Raw genomic sequence first — 19062 nt, 5'->3', positions numbered from 1 at the left:
TTTTCATTACTCCAAAAAAAAAATAAGAATAAATATAAAAAAAGAACACCCAAAACATCCCATACCCCTTATCCTGCCCCCCCAATTATTTATTTATTTATTTGTCTTTATTTATTACTCATCTGCCCATACACTGGATAAAGGAAGTGTCAGTTGCAAGGTTTTCACAATTACACAGTCACACCATAAAAGCTATATAGTTGTACCATGATTTTCAAGAATCAAGGCTACTGGATTACAGTTCAACAGTTTCAGGCATTTCCTTCTAGCTATTCTAATACACTAAAAGCTAAAAAGGGATATCCATATAATGCAAAAGAATAATGACCTCTTGACTCTATTTGGATGACCTCTCAACTCTTTTTGAAATCTCTCAGCCACTGAAACTTTATTTTGTTTCATTTCTCTTACCCCTTTTAGTCCAAGAAGGCCTTCTCAATAACACAATGCCAGGGCCAGGCTCATCCCTGGGAGTCATGTTCCTTGTTTCAAGGGAGACTTACACCCTGGGAGTCATGGCCCATGTAGGGCGTAGGGCAGTGAGTTTGCTTGCAGAGTTGGCTTAGAGAGAGAGGCCACATCTGAGCAACAAAAGAGGTTCTCTGGGGGTGAATCTTAGGTATAATTATAAGGAGGCTTAGCTTCTCCTTTGCAGGAACAAGTTTCAATCTTGGGGCTTGCCCTATTATATTGGTACTCCCCAATGCTTGTGAGAATATCAGGAATTCCCCAGCTGGAGAGGTTTAGTATTTCCACATTTTCCCCAGGCCCTCAAGGGGGCTTTGCAAATACTTTTTTATTCTCTGCCTGTATTACTCTGGTATTTATTAGGGCGTCACTCTAACCTTTACAAACCAACAAGCTCTCACTCCCTATTCAAAGTTCCATTTAATTATGGTGTTTGAATAAACTGACCATACAAGTTAAATTAGATAGTATGCTACAGAAAATATAAATTTTACACCAAATAAACATCTCTTCCTTTTGTCTCACATAGAAATTTAAATTTTAAGATACCATCAGTATCATCTTTTAGCCTTTAGTCTGATTTGCCTTAGTCCTAAGCAGATCAGCTTCATTCATATTGCTAATTGAAGTCTGATCTCTTTTTCAGCTTTTTAAAAAGTTGCTGCATGAGGTAATGCTGGCTTTCATAGCTGCAGAACTCTAGCTCTGAGTCTCAGGTGTCACACAGATAGCTGAAGTTCCAGGGAATGACCAGGTTATACACAAAGAGCTCAGCACCTCAAAATTTAGAAACAACCTTAAAAACGCAGAGATAGATGTGACTGCTGTAAGAGCTTACAATCTAGGAGCCTTTAGCATAAGCCTTCCCCTGATAACCTATGTTCTCCAATTCAGTTCTCAGAGTTTGCACATGATAGCCCATATTAATGTTATAATGTTTGTCTTTTCGTTTCTGCCTTATCTCACTCAACATACTGTCCTCAAGGTTCATTCATCTGGTTGCATACCTCACAACTTCATTCCTTCTTGCAGCCACTAAATATTCCACTGTATGTGTGTATACATTGTATGTATGTATACAGTGTATGTATTTATACACCATATTTCACCAGGAAGCTGCATTTTGACTGCAGACACAAATCACATTCTTTAACCCTGCTTTGGAAACAAGAAAGCTGATATTTTTGTCTCTATCTGATTTTGTTCATTTCTCAGGAGGTTGAAAACTTGTAGGTACAAGGGTGTCTCCCCAGTGAGACTCCTATACCATTTGAGTAGAGTTTAAGACATTAATATCATGGAAAAGTAGAAAATAATAACTAAAATGCCCTCTATAGTATGGTAAAAGAATTCCTAACTAAAAGAAAAATGGCTCAATTTCCTTTTATAAATTTGTTGAATCCATTGGGGGATGGGCTTGTGATCCTAACTTTGCTTTTCTTTTTCTTATATTATTTTGGGAAACCTAGACATACTCCTTCTCAAAAGTAATGTGATGAGTCTCATTTTTCTTAAGAATTTTTGGATTTGGGGATGAAATAACTTGGAAGCAATTTTTTGTTGAGTAACAGTACTTGCAAGGTACAGTATTAGACCCTGTGAAGAAACACAAAAGTATATGATAGAGACACTGCCTTTTTTTTTTTGAGGCTATTTTTGTTTTTATTGAAAATATAGATATATCCCTACAATACAAGAGAGAGATTATTTCAAAAGACGTATAGGGAGAGCAGAATAGATAAAACTAAAATAATGATGGATACCCTTTATAGAGTGCTTACTGTGTGCCAGGCACTGTGCTGTACAGTAAATGAATTAGCTCATTTAATCCTTACAGTCTTCTTATGAGCTAGAAACTACGGCTCTCATTATTTTATAGATCAGCAAAATGAAGTCAAGAGGGTTTAAATAAGTTGTCCGCATTAACACAACTAATAAGTGGCAGAACCAAGTTTAGAACCCAGGCAGCTTGACTCCAGAGCTATAGCAGTCTTCTGAAAAAGCTGGCAACCAGTACTCGTTTATGTCCTCCAGAGATGGGGCCTCCAGTCATATAGCTCCCATCAAAGTTAATAGAAGTGAGTTAGTTTTAAAGATTTGAGATTTTCCCAGTAATTTTATATGTTTTTCAACTGGGTTATACTCATCTAAAAAAGAACTTTCACTAAAAACTTTATGTAAATTAGGGAGTTTAGCCTGCATCCATGATTAAAATCCCATAAAAAATAACACTATACTTAACAACACTGCAAAAATATTTGTGTGTGTATATATATATATATATATATATATATATATATATACACACACACAAATGCACACACACTCTTATACAGGTTTATACACACCCACATCTTCAGTTTCAAAAATCTCTGATGACTGAAGTGACCAATTACACAGTGTATTAGTTTCCTTTTCTTGCCATAACAAATTACCATGAACTTTGTAGCTTCAAACACAAATTTATTGTCTTATAATTCTGGAAGCCAGAAGTCTAAAATTGTTCTTACTGGGCTAAAATCAAGGTGTCAGCAGGGCTGCTTTCCTTTGTGAAAGCTCTAGGGGAGAATCCCTTTTCTTGCTTTTTCCAGCTTCTAGAAGCTGCTTGTCTTCCTTGGCTTGTGTGCCCCTTCCATCTTCAAAGCCAGCAATGGCCAGTCAAGTTTTTCACACAATGCTAAATCTCTGGTTCTGACTCTCTTGCTTCCTTCTTTCCCATTGAAGGACCCTTGTGATTATATTGGACCCACCCAGATAATCTAGAATAATCTCTTTATTTTAAGGTAAACTGATTAACAACCTTAATTCCGTCTGCAAACTTAATTACCCCCTGCCTTGTAATATAACATATCTCAGATTCTGGGGAATAGAATGTGGTGGATTATCTTTGGCGGTGGAGGGGAGGACATTATTCTGCCTACCACACACAGGAGCTTTCCCTTTCCCTGAAATGTATCCATTTTGGAATAGGTATAACAGTTTTTAACTTTACACACTGAAAGTATCAACTTGATAATTTATGACAGAAAGTGAGTAATAACTCATTGAATCCAAACTTGAGGGGCAATTTAAATTAGCTAACAGTAAAAGTCAGGCGGTTAGGGTCCTGCCTTTTTCTTTAGCTTATCCACTTCATTGAGCTTTGATAAAAACAGATACATTCCTGTCATAATTCAGTAGAGAAAATATTATGTTGTATTACCTGGTCCATGAAAAATCTCAATATAAATGACTTGGTCGATTTATGTAGAGATGCATGTTTAGCTATATCTTTTGCATTCTCCATGCTGTTTTTTTTAAATTCAATTTTACTGAGATATATTCACATATCATGCAGTCATCCATGGTGTACAATCAACTATTCACAGTACCATCATATAGTTGTACATTCATCACCCCAATCTATTTTTGAACATTTTCCTTATACCAGAAAGAATCGAATAAGAATAAAAAAATAAAAATAGAAAAGAACACCCAAATCATCCCCCCCATCCCACCCTATTTTTTGTTCAGTTTTTGTCCCCATTTTTCTACTCATCCATCCATACACTGGATAGAGGGAGTGCGATCCACAAGGTTTTCACAATCACACTGTCACCCCTTGTAATCTACATTGTTATACAATCGTCTTCAGGAGTCAAGGCTACTGGGTTGGAGTTTGGTAGTTTCAGGTATTTACTTCTAGCTATTCCAATACATTAAAACCTAAAAAATGTTACTTATATAGTGCGTAAGAATGTCCACCAGTGTGACTCTCAACTCCATTTGAAATCTCTCAGCCACTGAAGCTTTATTTCATTTCATTTCATTTAGCATCTCCCTTTTGGTCAAGAAGATGTTCTCAATCCCATGATGCCAGGTCCAGATTCATCCCCAGGAGTCATATCCTGCATTGCCAGGGAGATTTACACCCCTGGGAGTCAGGTCCTATGTAGCGGGGGAGAGCCAAGGTGGCTTAGTTAGAGTGAGAGGGCCACATCTGAGCAACAAGGAGGCAGTCAGGGGGAGACTCTTGGCTACAATTATAAGCAGGTTTAGCCTGTCCTTTGCAGTAACAAGCTTCATAGGGGCAAGCCCTAAGACAGAGGGCTCAGCATGTCAAGCCGTCAGTCCCCAATGCTTGTGAGAACATCAGCAACAATCCAGGTGAGGAAGTCCAACGCCTCCATATCCTCCTCCAGCTCCTCAAGGGGGCCCCGAATATATATTTTTATTCTCTGCCCAAATTATATTGGGAAGTGTTGCTATTTCACTCCTTTTTTTTTTTTTTTAATTGGCAACAGGTTTATTTAAATAATGAAAAGTCAACAGGAAAAGAATATGATATGGCAATCCCAGTAACTGAGGTTTTTCAGAGTGTAGGATAAGACCAGGGAGATGAGGCCACTCTTTACTCAGGAAGCTCAGTGTGTCTCATCCAGGAAGGCTGGTGGCTTCAGCTTCTGGCTCAGCATGATCCCTGAACAGATTAATAAGTGATCTCCTTCAAACCTAGTTCATGTCCTCCTTTGGTTGCCCAACAAAGGCAGTAATGGTGCATGAGCTGCTCAAGAAGCTCCATTTCATCCAGGAATTCAAGTGACTCTATTCTATTCACTTCAGCTCATGGTAACCTGCTGTACAAATCCATCATGTCGACTGCTGATGCCGTTTCCCAGCCATTGGATAGGAGCCGTTCTTTCTGTGATTCTAAAGACTTGCATGTTTCCACTCCCACCAGGTCACACTGCCATCTCCGTAGGTTTTCAATCATTATCTGCCCAAACCGATCTTCCATGTTCACCTGTTCATAGTTTATGAATATGGCGGTCTCAAAATTGTTGGCTGCCCACTTTAGAAGGCTTGCAGACTGCTCTGGAGTCATGTAAATCAGCACACATTCAGTTTTCAGGAGTGCTGGCAATTGTGTGTTCATGTTACATTTCTTTAGTTTCTCCTCCAGTTCAGGTAAGTCTCGGAGATCAGCTCCAATAATGGCATATCTCTTTGAATCTAACATTTGTCCATCCATCTGAAATGTTCCCTCTGAATGTAATTCTATGATGGGTTTTGATAGGGGAGGCTTGACTTTGATGATATGTAGCTTTCTTGTGACTATCATTGGAAAGTCAACTTCAAAATACTTACTTGGGAGAAGATTTTCATCCTTTGATTTCCAGAAGGTGGTATCCATCCCAGCCCCAAGGTTCAGAATTTGACATTGACATTCTGTCTTCCATAGAAATGCTTTTATAAGCTGACTGACACCATGAACTCGGGCAAAATATCCTCTGTTAATTTCTGGGGCCTTCCTTTCCTTAGACAGCCTCACAAAATATTGGATGTAAGGATCATGCCAGTAGCCAAGGCTTACAGCAAACCTCTTGCACAGAGAAGCATCTTCACAGGTACCACGCATGCCCTCATCATCAGTGTCGCAGCTCGAGGTACAGGGAGAGGAGATCGCGGTCCCTCTCAGACTAGCGGCCATGGGCGTTGCGATTCCGGGGTGCTGTGCCCACCAGGGACATGGAAGCCGGGTCGACAGGTGACGGAGGAACCAGCGAGCCACAGGTGAAGGTGCTATTTCACTCTTAATTATACAGACCTACCATATCTCGCTTCCTATTCAAAGTTCCATGTAACTGTGGTGTTTGAACAAACTGACTGTAACAGTTATATTGTTTAGAAAATGTAGATTCTACACCAAATAACATTTCTTCCCTTGGTCTCACATGGAAGTTGAAGTTTTAAAACACAGTCAGTTTCAACCTTTACCCTTTGGCCCGATTTGCCCTAGTCTTAACCAGATCTGGTTCATTCATATCTCTAGTTGAAGTCTGGGCTCTTTTTCAGCATTTTTTTTTTTCCAAACAGTTGCTGTATGCGTTAATACTGACTTTCATGTCTGCCAAGCTCTAGCTCTGAGTTTCAGGTGTCACATAGATATCCAGTGTTCCAGAGAACAATCAGGTTATACACCAAGGGATCAACATCTCAGAGTTTGGATACGGCCATTACAATTCAGGAATAGATGTGACTGTTGTAAGAGCTTACAATCTAGGGACCATTACAATAACCATTTCCCTGGTAGGCTGTGCTCTAAGATTCAATTCTGAGTTTACACATTGTAGTTAGTCCATATTGGTGAGGCATTACAGTGTTTGCCTTTGTTTCTGTCTCCATGCTGTTTTTTTTTTTTTTTTAATTCAGTTTTATTGAAATATATTCACATACCATACAGTCATCCATTGTATACAATCAACTGTTCACAGTACGATCATATAGTTATGCATTCATCACCACAATCTATTTCTGAACATTTTCCTTACATCAGAAAGAATCAGAATAAAAATAAAAAATAAAAGTAAAAAAAGAACACCCAAACCATCCCCCCCATCCCACCCTATTTGTCATTTAGTTTTTATCCCCATTTTTCTACTCATCCATCCATACGCTAGATAAAGGGAGTGTGATCCACAAGGTTTTCACAATCACACTGTCACCCCTTGTAATCTACATTATTATATAATCATCTTCAGGAGTCTACATAGTGCATAAGAATGTCCACCAGAGTGACCTCTCGACTCCATTTGAAATCTCTCAGCCACTGAAACTATTTCATCTCATTTTTCATCCCCCTTTTGGTCAATAAGATATTCTCAATCCCACGATGCCAGGTGCAGATTCATCCCCAGGAGTCATATCCTGCTAGGAAGATTTGCACCCCTCGGAGTCGGGTCCCACGTAGTGGGGAGGGCAGTGAGTTCACCTGCCGAGGTGGCTCAGTTAGAGAGCCACATCTGAGCAACGAAGAGGTACTCAGAGGGAGACTCTTAGGCACAATTATCCATGCTGTTTTGAGTGCTTTTGCTTACAGGTTTATTTCATACAACTGACTCAAAATAAAGTCCTTAATGTCATTATCCTAGTGCTGAAAAGAATCCTGTTAGCAACACATACACACAACCCCTGTATTGTTAATGGCGTGGAAGTCAGAGTCAAAATGGAAGGATTTGTTATAAAGGTACTAACACACTGACTAAATTGTTGCTTCAGGAGATACATTTAAAGTTAAAATAACATGCATGTTTCTGGAAAAATTAATATGTAACATTCTGAAAGTCTGCATCTTTCATTGGTCCTTCTAATAAGCTAATGGCTTCATTTCCTTTGCTTTGCTCAAGTCAATTAATGAAAATGTTAAACTCTATAAGTGCCCCTTAAAAGTAAGTTGATACTTTTGGAGCTTTTAAGTGCCCTAAATGATTTTTGGCATTTTCATTTCTATTTTCCACTAGGGAGGGAGACCCTCAGGGTGGAGGTCCATGCCTTCTTTGTAACCCTCACAACTCATGTATGGACCATTATGGGCTTAATAGGATTTTTGTTGTTAACTTGGGAATATAATGGTTGGACAGTACTTGTCTGTAGAAATGAGCAGGAAATAAACATTGTTTACATGGAAAATGATGCAAATTCTAAACTTTTGAAGTTCATTTTTGAAGCCTATTTTTGAGTTGAGATTCAGAGTATAGAAAACTAAAGGTTCTGCAATGGTATCTTTTTTGCAAGGCCATTTTACTTAAAATAGTGAAGTTGTCTCCTTGACCCAAAAGGTTAGGGAACTGATTAAAATAGGTTAGCGTTGAGTTTGAAACCATTCATTCTCTCCCATTCTCCAAGTTTTTAATTGATTTGAATGCCCGATTTAGAGACTTCCAATACGATATCATGATTTTTTAAGCTATAAATTAATGAGCCACTCAGAAAATGTTTGTGGGTCATCCCCAGCCTCTAAACTTGGTGAAGCAAATTGAAACAGATGAGTCATTTCTTGCAGATCCAGCATGTTAAATCAATGAATGTGTTTGCTTGAATCTCATCTCCTAATGAGCTGAAACAGATAGAACATTTCTCAGGCATCCAGATGGGATTATTTTGGAAAGTAAACTAATGTCATGCCCACACAAAATTCCTCTGGTATCTCTGGCCAGATTCTGTAAGCTTCTCTCCAAGATATTTACCAGCAATACAAGGCCAAGCTGGTCCTTAATATTACTGGTTCTATAGGAATTCTTCCACAAGATGAATTTTTTTTTCTTTCTCTCATGACTCAATTTAATAATACCACGTACAATATTTTCTAGATACCGTAAGTTTTTGTGTGTATCTCTGAGTATGGGGGAAGTTTAAGTTTTATTACATTAGGTGGAATTCGCTTTAAAATGTTATCTGATTTGGAATTGATTATGTATGTTAATAATTGCTAACATTTAAAATTATTTCACTAAATTTATTGCCCTTAATATGTAAAACTCTCTTACAAATCACTAAGAAAAAGTACAAACAACCCAAAATGAAAAAGAACTGTGCTTTTGATTATGTAAACTGGAATAACTTCTGGAGGGCAATTTTCCAATGAATCTCAAAAGCCTTAAAAACATACTTTCCATGTGGGCTCGCTATTTCACTTCTGAGATTATACTCTAATAAATTAATTAATGGTGACCGTGTATCAGATCTTACAAGAAATTTCACTTCAGTGCTATTTACTGAAACAACAACAACAACAGCAAATGTTCAACGATAGGGAATGGGTTCTCTAAGAAACAGAAGCCAAGATAGGATTAGCAATGCAAGAGATTTATTAGAATTAACACCTGTGGGGGAAAATGGGGCGGGAGACCCATCAGACTACAATGCACATCTGCTCCTTGTGAAAAAGAGAGGGAAGAAGGGAAGTTTGGGTGGAAGAGTTGTAGACAGCACTGCTGTTTGAACAGATTTTGGCATGATTGATTAGAAAGTCCTCCAGCCAAAGTTGTCTATGAGAGAATTCCTGTCTTTCAGAAATGTCCATGGGAAATGTGACATTTGCTCAAGTTCAGTGGTGGATTCAGACAGTGGCAGCTGAAGCCATTGACCAGTTATGCTTTATGCAGTAGGAGATTTAACAGGAACATTTATGGTACAACTACACATAGATTAATTATAAAAATGAAATGAATAATTGTTGAGAAGGAAAAATGTTTATACTTTATTTTTATTTATAATTTTACTTGTGATTTTATTTGTAATTAAAATGCTAATTTATTTAAGAACTATAATTCACTGTATGTTCTTTATCGTATACACAAAGTAATCAGATAATTTTTACACCTATTACAGTTTTGGAAGGGAAGACGATTTAGACGAGAAAACACAGTAGTAGATAATCCAAGTACTTCACATTTATCATAATTTTTGCTTTCCTACCCTGCGATGTTTAAGTTACAATCACATAAAGAGAAAGAAACTTACAAAATTGGGTATTGAGTATGAGTCATTTATATGTGAATGTTAGATAGGGAGTAATATTTTAGTTAAAGTATGGGGCTTTAATTAAGGTGATTGTTTTAAAATAAATTAAAATTTATTTTATTTTCTGTAGAAGAAATTATATATCAGTATAATGGCAGACGCAATGCTGAGGCAGAAAAGAGTTCTTGTTGATAACTTAGACCTTATATTTATAGGGAGACAAGGAGACGGCACAATGAGTAATGCCAGTTTACATTATGATGAGTCTGGGGCCTTATCCCTCTGTCCGATGACATGGATGCATGGGATATTAGCCCCCTGCTCCCTCCCCCCAAAAGGATTAGGAAAATACTGGAGAATAGGAAAACTCTCCCACACTGAGGTAGGATTTTATACATGCCTGCTCTGTTCCATGCTCCCACACATCCACCTGCAAAGTACACCATATGTTGATGATTAATAGTTGCTGTGATGATGACCTTTGTATAAATGCCAATTTGCAATTAGCTACTTCAGATTGGAAAATGGGATTTTGGAGCTGGACATAACTTTGGAAATTACACTATTCCCATGGTGCTCTATGAACAAGTGTCCCATGGTGAAATAAATTTGGATTTTGTTTCATACTATAGTCCCCTCTCCCAATTTATAATGGTTATTAGTATTAAAAGAGCTGAACAATCCCATTGTAAAAATCCATTTAGCTTTGTTTAATACAGCATTTCCGAAACATAAATAAAAGTGAGTCTTCTTTTTATCATAATACTGTAACTCAGTGTGTTCATGAAATGTACTGTGGGAAACCAGAACTTTTATCTTATTTTTTTTCATTTTCATTTGAGAATTCTGAGCCTGAAAGAAGTTAAATTGCCTGTCCAGGGTCACAGAAATGGGTACCAGAAGAATTGGTACTAAGACCTAGATTGCCTGACTCAGTAGTGATATTAACTATACCTGTAGCTCACTCTCTCTACAGAGAAAGCTAGAAGTGGCAGTTTACCATCTTCTTTTGAGAAAGGGAGTTAAACTAAGCAGATCTTTAGAAACTTGAATAAAAAAATCAATATAGCCACCTCAGAAGGTATCTGAATTATTTTGAAGTAACTAAAGGACAAGTGGGGAAAAAGGATTTGTTATCTTTTTCCTTCTTCCTTAGCTACTGTTTTCAGGATGTGTTTTAGATTATTGGGCTGAAGAGCAAGCTTCCTTGAGGAGCTGCTTCTGAGTAGCAATTTATTAATTGCTTCTGAAATGCTTTTGAGTTATGTTTCTTTTATTGGATTCCATTGTGGAATGCTACAGAATATACTGCTTTTTTCTTTGATGCTTTTAAAGTTATTATGGAGGTGGCCATTCAGCCAAGTGGAAAGCAGATTAAAAAGCAGCCATCTAAATGTGTGCTGGCTGGATTGCAGATTCTTCATCTCCTAAGGGGGACTGAGCAGCTGTACCCTCAGGTTGCCCCTTTGCCTGCCTTGAAGGCTGAACTCATTTCCCAGAAGATTAGAAATAGATTGATGTAAGGGTGTGCAGGGTGGGGGTCAAATCATAAGCTAACTGGCTCTTCCAGTTGTTGATGTTTTTGTTAAAGTTTCCAGTGATCTTGATGCCTCATGTTGAGTAAGAGATCCAAGAATGTAGCCAGGTCGTTGGACTGAAACCAACTACACAAATTCTGATGTTCTGTTGGGCTTGCACCAAGAATCACAGGTGGTCTTACTGAGCCACTTCAATCTTAGCCCGGCCTTATAATAGCAGCAAGTACCTGGGTGTGTTTATTATTCTCCAACAAATATTTTTCCATTTATTTCGATTTTAAAACAACCAAAGATAAAGCTTATTCAGCTGTAAAAATGAATTTAATGTCTTGATTCAGTTGACTTTTCTTTTGTATTTTTCTCAGTAAAAGGGAAAAGAGAAAGTGCTAGGAAAAAGTGATGATTTCTACAAAGGAATCAATTAAGGAGTCCTTAAAAGAAAGTGTAACCTGAAATTTTTGATGGGGAGGAATCTCCTGGCACATTCAATTATTTCTGGATCTCTCCACAAAGACCCTTCGAGTGTTTGTTTCCACAAAGATCTCAACAAATGCTAGAGACCCATCCACCGGACTGAATTCCCTTAGTCAAACTGCGATCCTCTGCCAAGAACCAAAGGTCATCCCAGTGGAGTCCTGTCTTCGTGTTCAGCGGCTATGGAGTGTCTGGAACAGAGTGAGAACAAAAATTATCCTAGTTTGGTGCCCCCTGACTCTTTCGGGAAGAATACCAACAAAACTGCCATTGGGAATTCAGAAAGCACATTTGGAGACTGGGAAAGAGCCAGGCTAAACAGAAGAGAATGGCGATTCAGAGGCAATAAGATAAAGGAAATAAATGACTCAAAGAAGAGTTTTAAGCCAATATTTACACCCATATTGCCATATTTACAGCTTAAACACTATGCCCTGAACATGCAGGAAGTAAGATTTTATGAGTCTCTTAATGAATGTTAAGTCAATAATATCCCAAACAATGGGCTCCAGTGAACTTTCGTATGAAGGCCATATGGTGTGTAACTCAAATGGAGTCAGTCAGTTGAACTCTGCAATGAGCATTTTTAGGAAAAGAGAGTTTCAAAATAGCCATTTCAAATATGATGGAAGACCTTTTAAATGTATCTATTATTAAAGAAAGCCACTGACACAGAATTAGGAGATTTTCGTATTACCTGTTTATAAAAATTTCTATCCAGCAGATTTTATTGTCAACAGAAGCAATGGTTAAACAATAGGTGCCAACATCACCTCCATTGTAAAAGAATAATTAACCAGCTAATTAAAAGGCTAATTAGCAAACTAATAGATGCAAGTGTAAAGTCCGTGGCAGCCGGGCAACTAAGCAAGTTTTAATGGATTTTATCCATTGATTGGTGCAATGTAGTCAGTAACAACTATGTTTTTAAACTGTTAAGCCAGCTTTCTTTTCTTCCTCTTTTTTTTTTTTTTGGTTGGCCTTAGAGATATCTGACCGATATTGGCTGATTGGGAGGCCCAGGTGAATGATCGATCTGGCAGAAACACTCTGAAATTAAAACAAGCCGCCCAGGAAAAATACCACTGACGTCTTTTGATCTTAGTGAGATGCTCAGACAGTGCTTTTGAAACTGTTATTTATTTATTTGTTTATTGGTGGCTACATTTTCTGTGTCTTCTGGCTGCATTTACAAGTGTAATAGGAAATGACAGTCTCTGCCATTCTTTCTTAAAATGTCAGAGACAACAGGAAACAAACCTTATTCGATACATCCCCCACTTTACACATGATGCTGGATACCCAGTATGCCAAAGTGGACCTCATATTTGGGAGCATTCAGGCTTGGAAATTCTGACACCTCTTTCTGACCAAAAGATGGTAGTATTCTAATTGATTGCTCATATACAAATCAGTAGAAAATTATTGCATTTACTGAAAGTCAAATAGGGCATTATATATAATTCTATATTTATAAAGATTCACAATTCATTATTGCACAATTTAGAGGGAAAAACTAAAGATAAGAGCTTGTATATGGCTTCTAGCCCTTTCTTAAAAGGAAAATAGTGTAATTATTCAGGTAAATATTACTGTAGGTTATCGAGTTAAAAGCATTGTTGAGAGACATAAGTTCAAATTCTGGCTCTGGAGTGTGTGGAGCAGTGCAGGGCACAGAAATATAAATCAAACTCTCTGAACTTCAGTTTATGCATTGGCAAAACTGATATAGCATCTTAAATTAGTTGAATCTACTGCATCTTACTATCTCGGAGATTCCTATTGGTAGAAACTTGTGGTAGGCTTTCAGATGTACAGTGGAAAACTTCTGTGCACACTCAAGAGAGAATGAGCGTGGAAAAAGCAATTAACAATTTATATCTCAATATTATTATGAAAATTGTTTTGACCTTGTGGATTCCTGAAAGAGTCTTGGGAACCTCCTAGAGTTCCCCAGACCACTCTTGGAGAACCACTGGTCTAGAAGAAGCATTTGAATTTTTTGCTCAGAGAAAAGCCCTAATGCAAGTAATAAGAAGGGATATGAGAAAGGGGAAACTGAGTTGAGTCCTCCTCCGCTGAATATTTTTACCAAAATCTTGGAGCAAAATGTATCATGGTGGGTAGATGCCAAGTAAGAGAGATTGCTAAGAAAAGGGTAAATAAAATGTATGGTGATGATTCTCAGAAAGATTAAATTAGTTGGCAGACAAGACTAGGTATTTTCCTACGTAGGCTTTAATCTTTATTTTCTCCTTTCAAGCTTTTTCTATCACCTTTTTAAAAATCAATGCTCTTTTCTCTTATATTGTCTCTTAGCATTACTCTCTCCCTTTTTAATGCTTCTCCCTTTACTTCTGTTAATGTTGTTAATTTGCTGCTGTCCTTGTGATCACGGATGAACTGACTTAAGGAAAGCTTTTGCTCCCTATCCTACAGGTCCGAGAGGTTGGGTGAGAGGCAGTCTGGGACCTGACATGAATGGCCGGCCAGGGTGATCTGTGAAGAGACCTTATCTGAGCCGTGCTGCGAACGGAGGCTGAGGCCCGGGGATGGGTTTCTGAGGGGCACAGGGGATTGAAGAGACACCCAGGCTAGGGCAGGGCCCAGAGAAGCATGGCAGAGTGCAAGGGAATCAGTGCAAGGGAATCTCTCCAAGTGTTTAATAGTCCAAAATGATCCATAGAGATTGGAAGAACTCATCTTGGGAAAGCAGACATTTCCATTATAGAGTTAAAAGTAAACACATATCCAACATTTTCTTTTGTGTTTTAGGCATGCAGACCCTCAGTTCCTCTGGTTAATAGCTGCAAATGATCTATTTAAGCATATTTATTCTAAATTGAGTAAGCATGTTTCTATGTTGGAAAACCTGTGAAAATTTCAATCTCCAAAAGATTTTAAGAAAATATGCTTATGGAACATTCATATTTGTTATGAGGATTTGGAAGAGAAGGGACTTTCTTTTGATCTCAACTATTTGAGCAGGTCACAGAATGAAAATTAAAGGAAAAGACTTGGCTTAATAGATAATTCACAGCTTCAGAAATTAAATTCAGCATTGCAGTTTCTTAATTGTGTAAGTATAGTTCATACTCAGTATGGTAAATCCAAACAATGTTACCAAAAAAGGAAAACAATTATTATCATTCTAAGAAAAGGGTAAACGGGCACCCAATAAAATAAAATACATGTAGAAATATTCAATATTAATCCATTTTCCTTTAAGAACTATAACCGTAGTCCTGCTTATTCCAGGTTCATTCTAATAGCTGTGTAACAAGCTCTTTTCAAAACATTTATTACAGTATTATTAAAACTCCATGCTTTTTTGTCTGGATTTTTTCCTTTTACATACAGATACCAATTCCCCCAATTTTAATAGTTCTTTAAACAGTATTCTTTTTCAGAAATGTTTTTTGTTGACCTTAGTTCTACAGTATGCTTTTAGGTAGTCCTCAAAAGATGTTTCATTATCAAAGAAGTTTGGAAAACTCTGCATTCAACAAATGAGAAAGTTCCTTTACGACAGTACTTTCATGAGTCTTTGATTTGAGAATGTGTGTTAAGAAATTTCTAGGGGTGTATTCTGAGGCAATCCTCCCCAAACTTATTTGGTTTGAAAACTTGGTGTCATAGTGTATCCGTTGATATCTCTTACAACTAATATTCTGAGCAAAAGAGCTTGAGAAATGCTGCTCTGCATTCATGGATAAAATGACACGATCTGTACTAAGAGCTTTGAAAAGGCTACTGGTTCCAGAATTCTGAAGGAGCCTTTTTTAGGATTAGGAAAAATAAAAATGTAAGCATGAACATAGCAGACCTGTCACTTTAATAATATTTTACCTCCTTTCAAAACAAAGCAAGACAAGGGGATTCTTCAGTTAGAATTACCGAGGTAGGAGGATACTGTGGCAGAAATGACATTCCTTCTGTTTGCCCTCTCCCAGGGTGAAAATGAACAGGCAAGGGGGAGGTCTCACCTCTGAAAACGAGAATGTTCTTGTTGCAGTATGTATGTGTAGATCTTTTTCTATGTATGTAACTATACAGTAAAGTTTTATGGTTTACAAGTCAATTATCCATGACTACTTTCTCATTTGGTTTTGCTCAGGCTAATGCATATGTGGTGCTGAATGGAACACTGTCAGTTTCCTGCATGGAATGAGGGCTGGGGAGGTGTTGTGCAGTTAATGGAATGGGGAAGATGACTGGTCCTTCCTCTTTCTCAGAACCGGGGCTTCGTTTCCTTGTTTGAAGTATTTCAGATCTCCAGAATTCAGACATATCTGTAGTTAAACATAAATCAGAAACACTTTTCCAGGACAGATATGCATGATTCTTCTATTACCTTCATTTTCCTGTGTTGGCATGGATGCTCAAGAATTGACTATACTTGGTTTGTGCCTTTGTCCAAACATTAAATTAACAATCTATTCAAAATCAATCTATCTAAAATTGAGCTGTTCCTATTTTAAATGGATTTAATATATCTTGCTTACAAAATAGTGACTATGAAAAGCAATATACCTCTTTATAGAATTGCCAACAGTCGTACAACCCCAGTGCTCTCTGGATCCTATCAGCCACTCTGAAAGGGCATTAATTCCTTAACATACTCCAACAGCTGTGTGAGCTGTATGAACATGTTTGGTCAAAAGTGTAAGAATATCAGCTCCCAAAAAAAGTAAGGACGTAGAAGAGGAAGGACAGCTTAAGTCTGAACCTAATTACCCAGTTCAGAAAGTCACCAGCATGGAAGGGTTACTGTCTTCTTTCCACAGACATGGGATTTTGTTTTCTATATTTGTATTCCTATATACTTGTGTGTACAATGTAAGCTTTGTTATGCTGTGTCTGGCTGTTTTTTTTGCATCCCTTTATGACAGGCTATAATTGTAGCTGGTATGTAATGTACCTGGGGGTGAACAATTGCTGGCTATTGGAGTTTCCTTTTGAGCAGGATTCTAGCTAGCATGGCCATATTTTCTCCCTCTCTAATCCTCCAGCTCTTCTCAGTTTAATGACAGTCTTATGTTTTATTTGTTTCCTCTGATCCAACATATTTATGTGAGGGCAGTTCTAGAATACATAAAAGTCAGTTGCAGTGTGGTAATTATTGACCATGGTTTTACATAGCTGCTCATGTGGTAAGAAGATAAATGCATAATCACCCAGTAATATGAAAACTTCTGACTGAAGGACCAAAAGACTTTGTCATTTTACTCCACCCTCTGTGAGTCAGTGAAATGGATTGAATTATAAACCAGAAACCAGCACTTCAATTTGATGAAACTCATCCTGAAGAGGGAAGTGTCACTACATGCTGGTGATTTATAAAATGTGATGATCTGCCCTAATCCATTGGAACTGACATGTCCTTAATAATAGCAACATTCTTTGTGAATTAAATAGCTATTAATTTAAAAAAACCTGTCAGGATATGCTTATGCAGTGATGTACATGTGATCACAGGCACTTCCATTGTGTCTAAAATATAGAGAAATAATCCATTTGGGAAATCATAAATAATGCCAGCATCCCAGTCTCTAAGGCATGGACTGAACCTGAATTAAAACCCTTGGGTGGTTTTCCACACGTGGAAGAACCGAGTCCTTGCATGGTGGTATATGTCACAAGGTCTTTGTGCATCAGACCCCCAAATTAATCATTCAGTAGACATTTATTGAGTACCTATTCTGTTCCAGGCATGGTGTTAGCATATGGAGATGACTGGAATCTTACTCATCCATTTCCACCTCCCCGATGCTTGTTTAACCTTCTCTAGTCAGCAACAAGATACCCTGGGTTTTTTCTTTTCTCTCAGTGTGAGGAGGTTCCCTGCCCCCGGGGAGAGATGATCTTCCCTGAAGGCTCGCTTCTGCAAAGGACACTACATAGAAATGAGGAATGGGTTATGTTAGTGGCTTAGCTGAAAAAGAACATATATCCAGTCTGGTGCTAAGTTAACGTTTAAAAAAAATTTTATTTTAACCTCCATGCTTAAGAAGGAGAAATTCCCTAGAACTATTTTAAAGTACATTAGCAGTTCTTTTGGAAAGTTACTTAATGACGTGATGATTAGAATATGCAGGAAATGCAACATAAAGTCACTCAAGACAGGCTTGATACAAGGGAGAAATTTTCTGACGTGTCTTACAGATAAATTACTGCAAGCATCACCTTAAAAAGGTTTTATCTTTGACATATCTGCTTATAACCTTGGTAATGACGTGTCTGAAGCAGACAGGATATGACAAACTGGAAAGCCAGGGACATAATCAGGGGGATTATTATCAGCAGATCTCATTTAATGGAATGTTATCAATGTACTGCTGAAAATGGCAAATACAAAGCTTGAAAACCTGATGGTTGCTGTTTGGCCTGTAATATTTGAAGTGAGAACAGTAAACAAACAGTGTAAATCAGAGCTACTGTGTATGTAGGCTCTGCTCTGCATAAGGGTTCCCAGTGGAAAAGGTAGTTGGGTGGGGCTAAAATCCACTTGTGCTGTGCTCACTGGCATAGTGAGGCATCATCTGCGCAGAGGGATGTCTTTTCCAAATGTGAACAACAGTGCAGTATGGGGTGGCTACGGTACTGCACGCTTCTCTTCCCAAGGCAGATTTTTTTTTTAAATTCAGTTTTATTGAAATATGTTCACATACCATACAATCATCCATCGTATACAATCAACTGTTCACAGTACGATCATACAGTTATGCATTCATCACCACAATCTATTTCTGAACATTTTCCTTACATCAGAAAGAATCAGAATAATAGTAAAAAAAGTAAAAGTAAAAAAAGAACACCCAAACCATCCCCCCCATCCCACCCTATTTGTCATTTAGTTTTTATCCCCATTTTTCTACTCATCCGTCCATACGCTAGATAAAGGGAGTGTGATCTACAAGGTTTTCACAATCACACTATCACCCCTTGTAATCTACATTATTATACAATCGTCTTCAGGAGTCCAGACTACTGGGTTGGAGTTTGGTAGTTTCAGGTATTTACTTCTAGCTATTCCAATACATTAAAACCTAAGAGGTGTTGTCTATATAGTGCATAAGAATGTCCACCAGAGTGACCTCTCGACTCCATTTAAAATCTCTCAGCCACTGAAACTATTTCGTCTCATTTTGCATCCCCCTTTTGGTCAAGAAGATATTCTCAATCCCATGATGCCGGGTCCAGATTCATCCCCGGGAGTCATATCTTGTGTTGCCAGGGAGATTTACACTCCTGGGAGTCGGGTCCCATCTAGGGGGAAGGGCAGTGAGTTCACCTGCTG

At 37.9% G+C, this 19062-nt stretch overlaps 1 protein-coding gene across 1 annotated transcript; it reads right to left on the bottom strand.

Moving 5' to 3' along the window:
- Window positions 1-4777: 4777 nt before the first annotated feature.
- Window positions 4778-5938, bottom strand: LOC119507241 (leucine carboxyl methyltransferase 1-like). The gene is given in 1 exon segment (XM_037800381.1): window positions 4778-5938. A coding segment is annotated over 1 exon segment (1002 nt). The 3' UTR covers window positions 4778-4936.
- Window positions 5939-19062: the final 13124 nt, after the last annotated feature.

Source organism: Choloepus didactylus, chromosome 12 (genome assembly GCF_015220235.1).
Source record: "Choloepus didactylus isolate mChoDid1 chromosome 12, mChoDid1.pri, whole genome shotgun sequence".
In the NCBI taxonomy this organism is placed as follows: Eukaryota; Metazoa; Chordata; class Mammalia; order Pilosa; family Megalonychidae; genus Choloepus; species Choloepus didactylus.
Note: the sequence above shows the minus strand (reverse complement) of the source record. Positions and strands in the feature narration are given on the sequence as shown.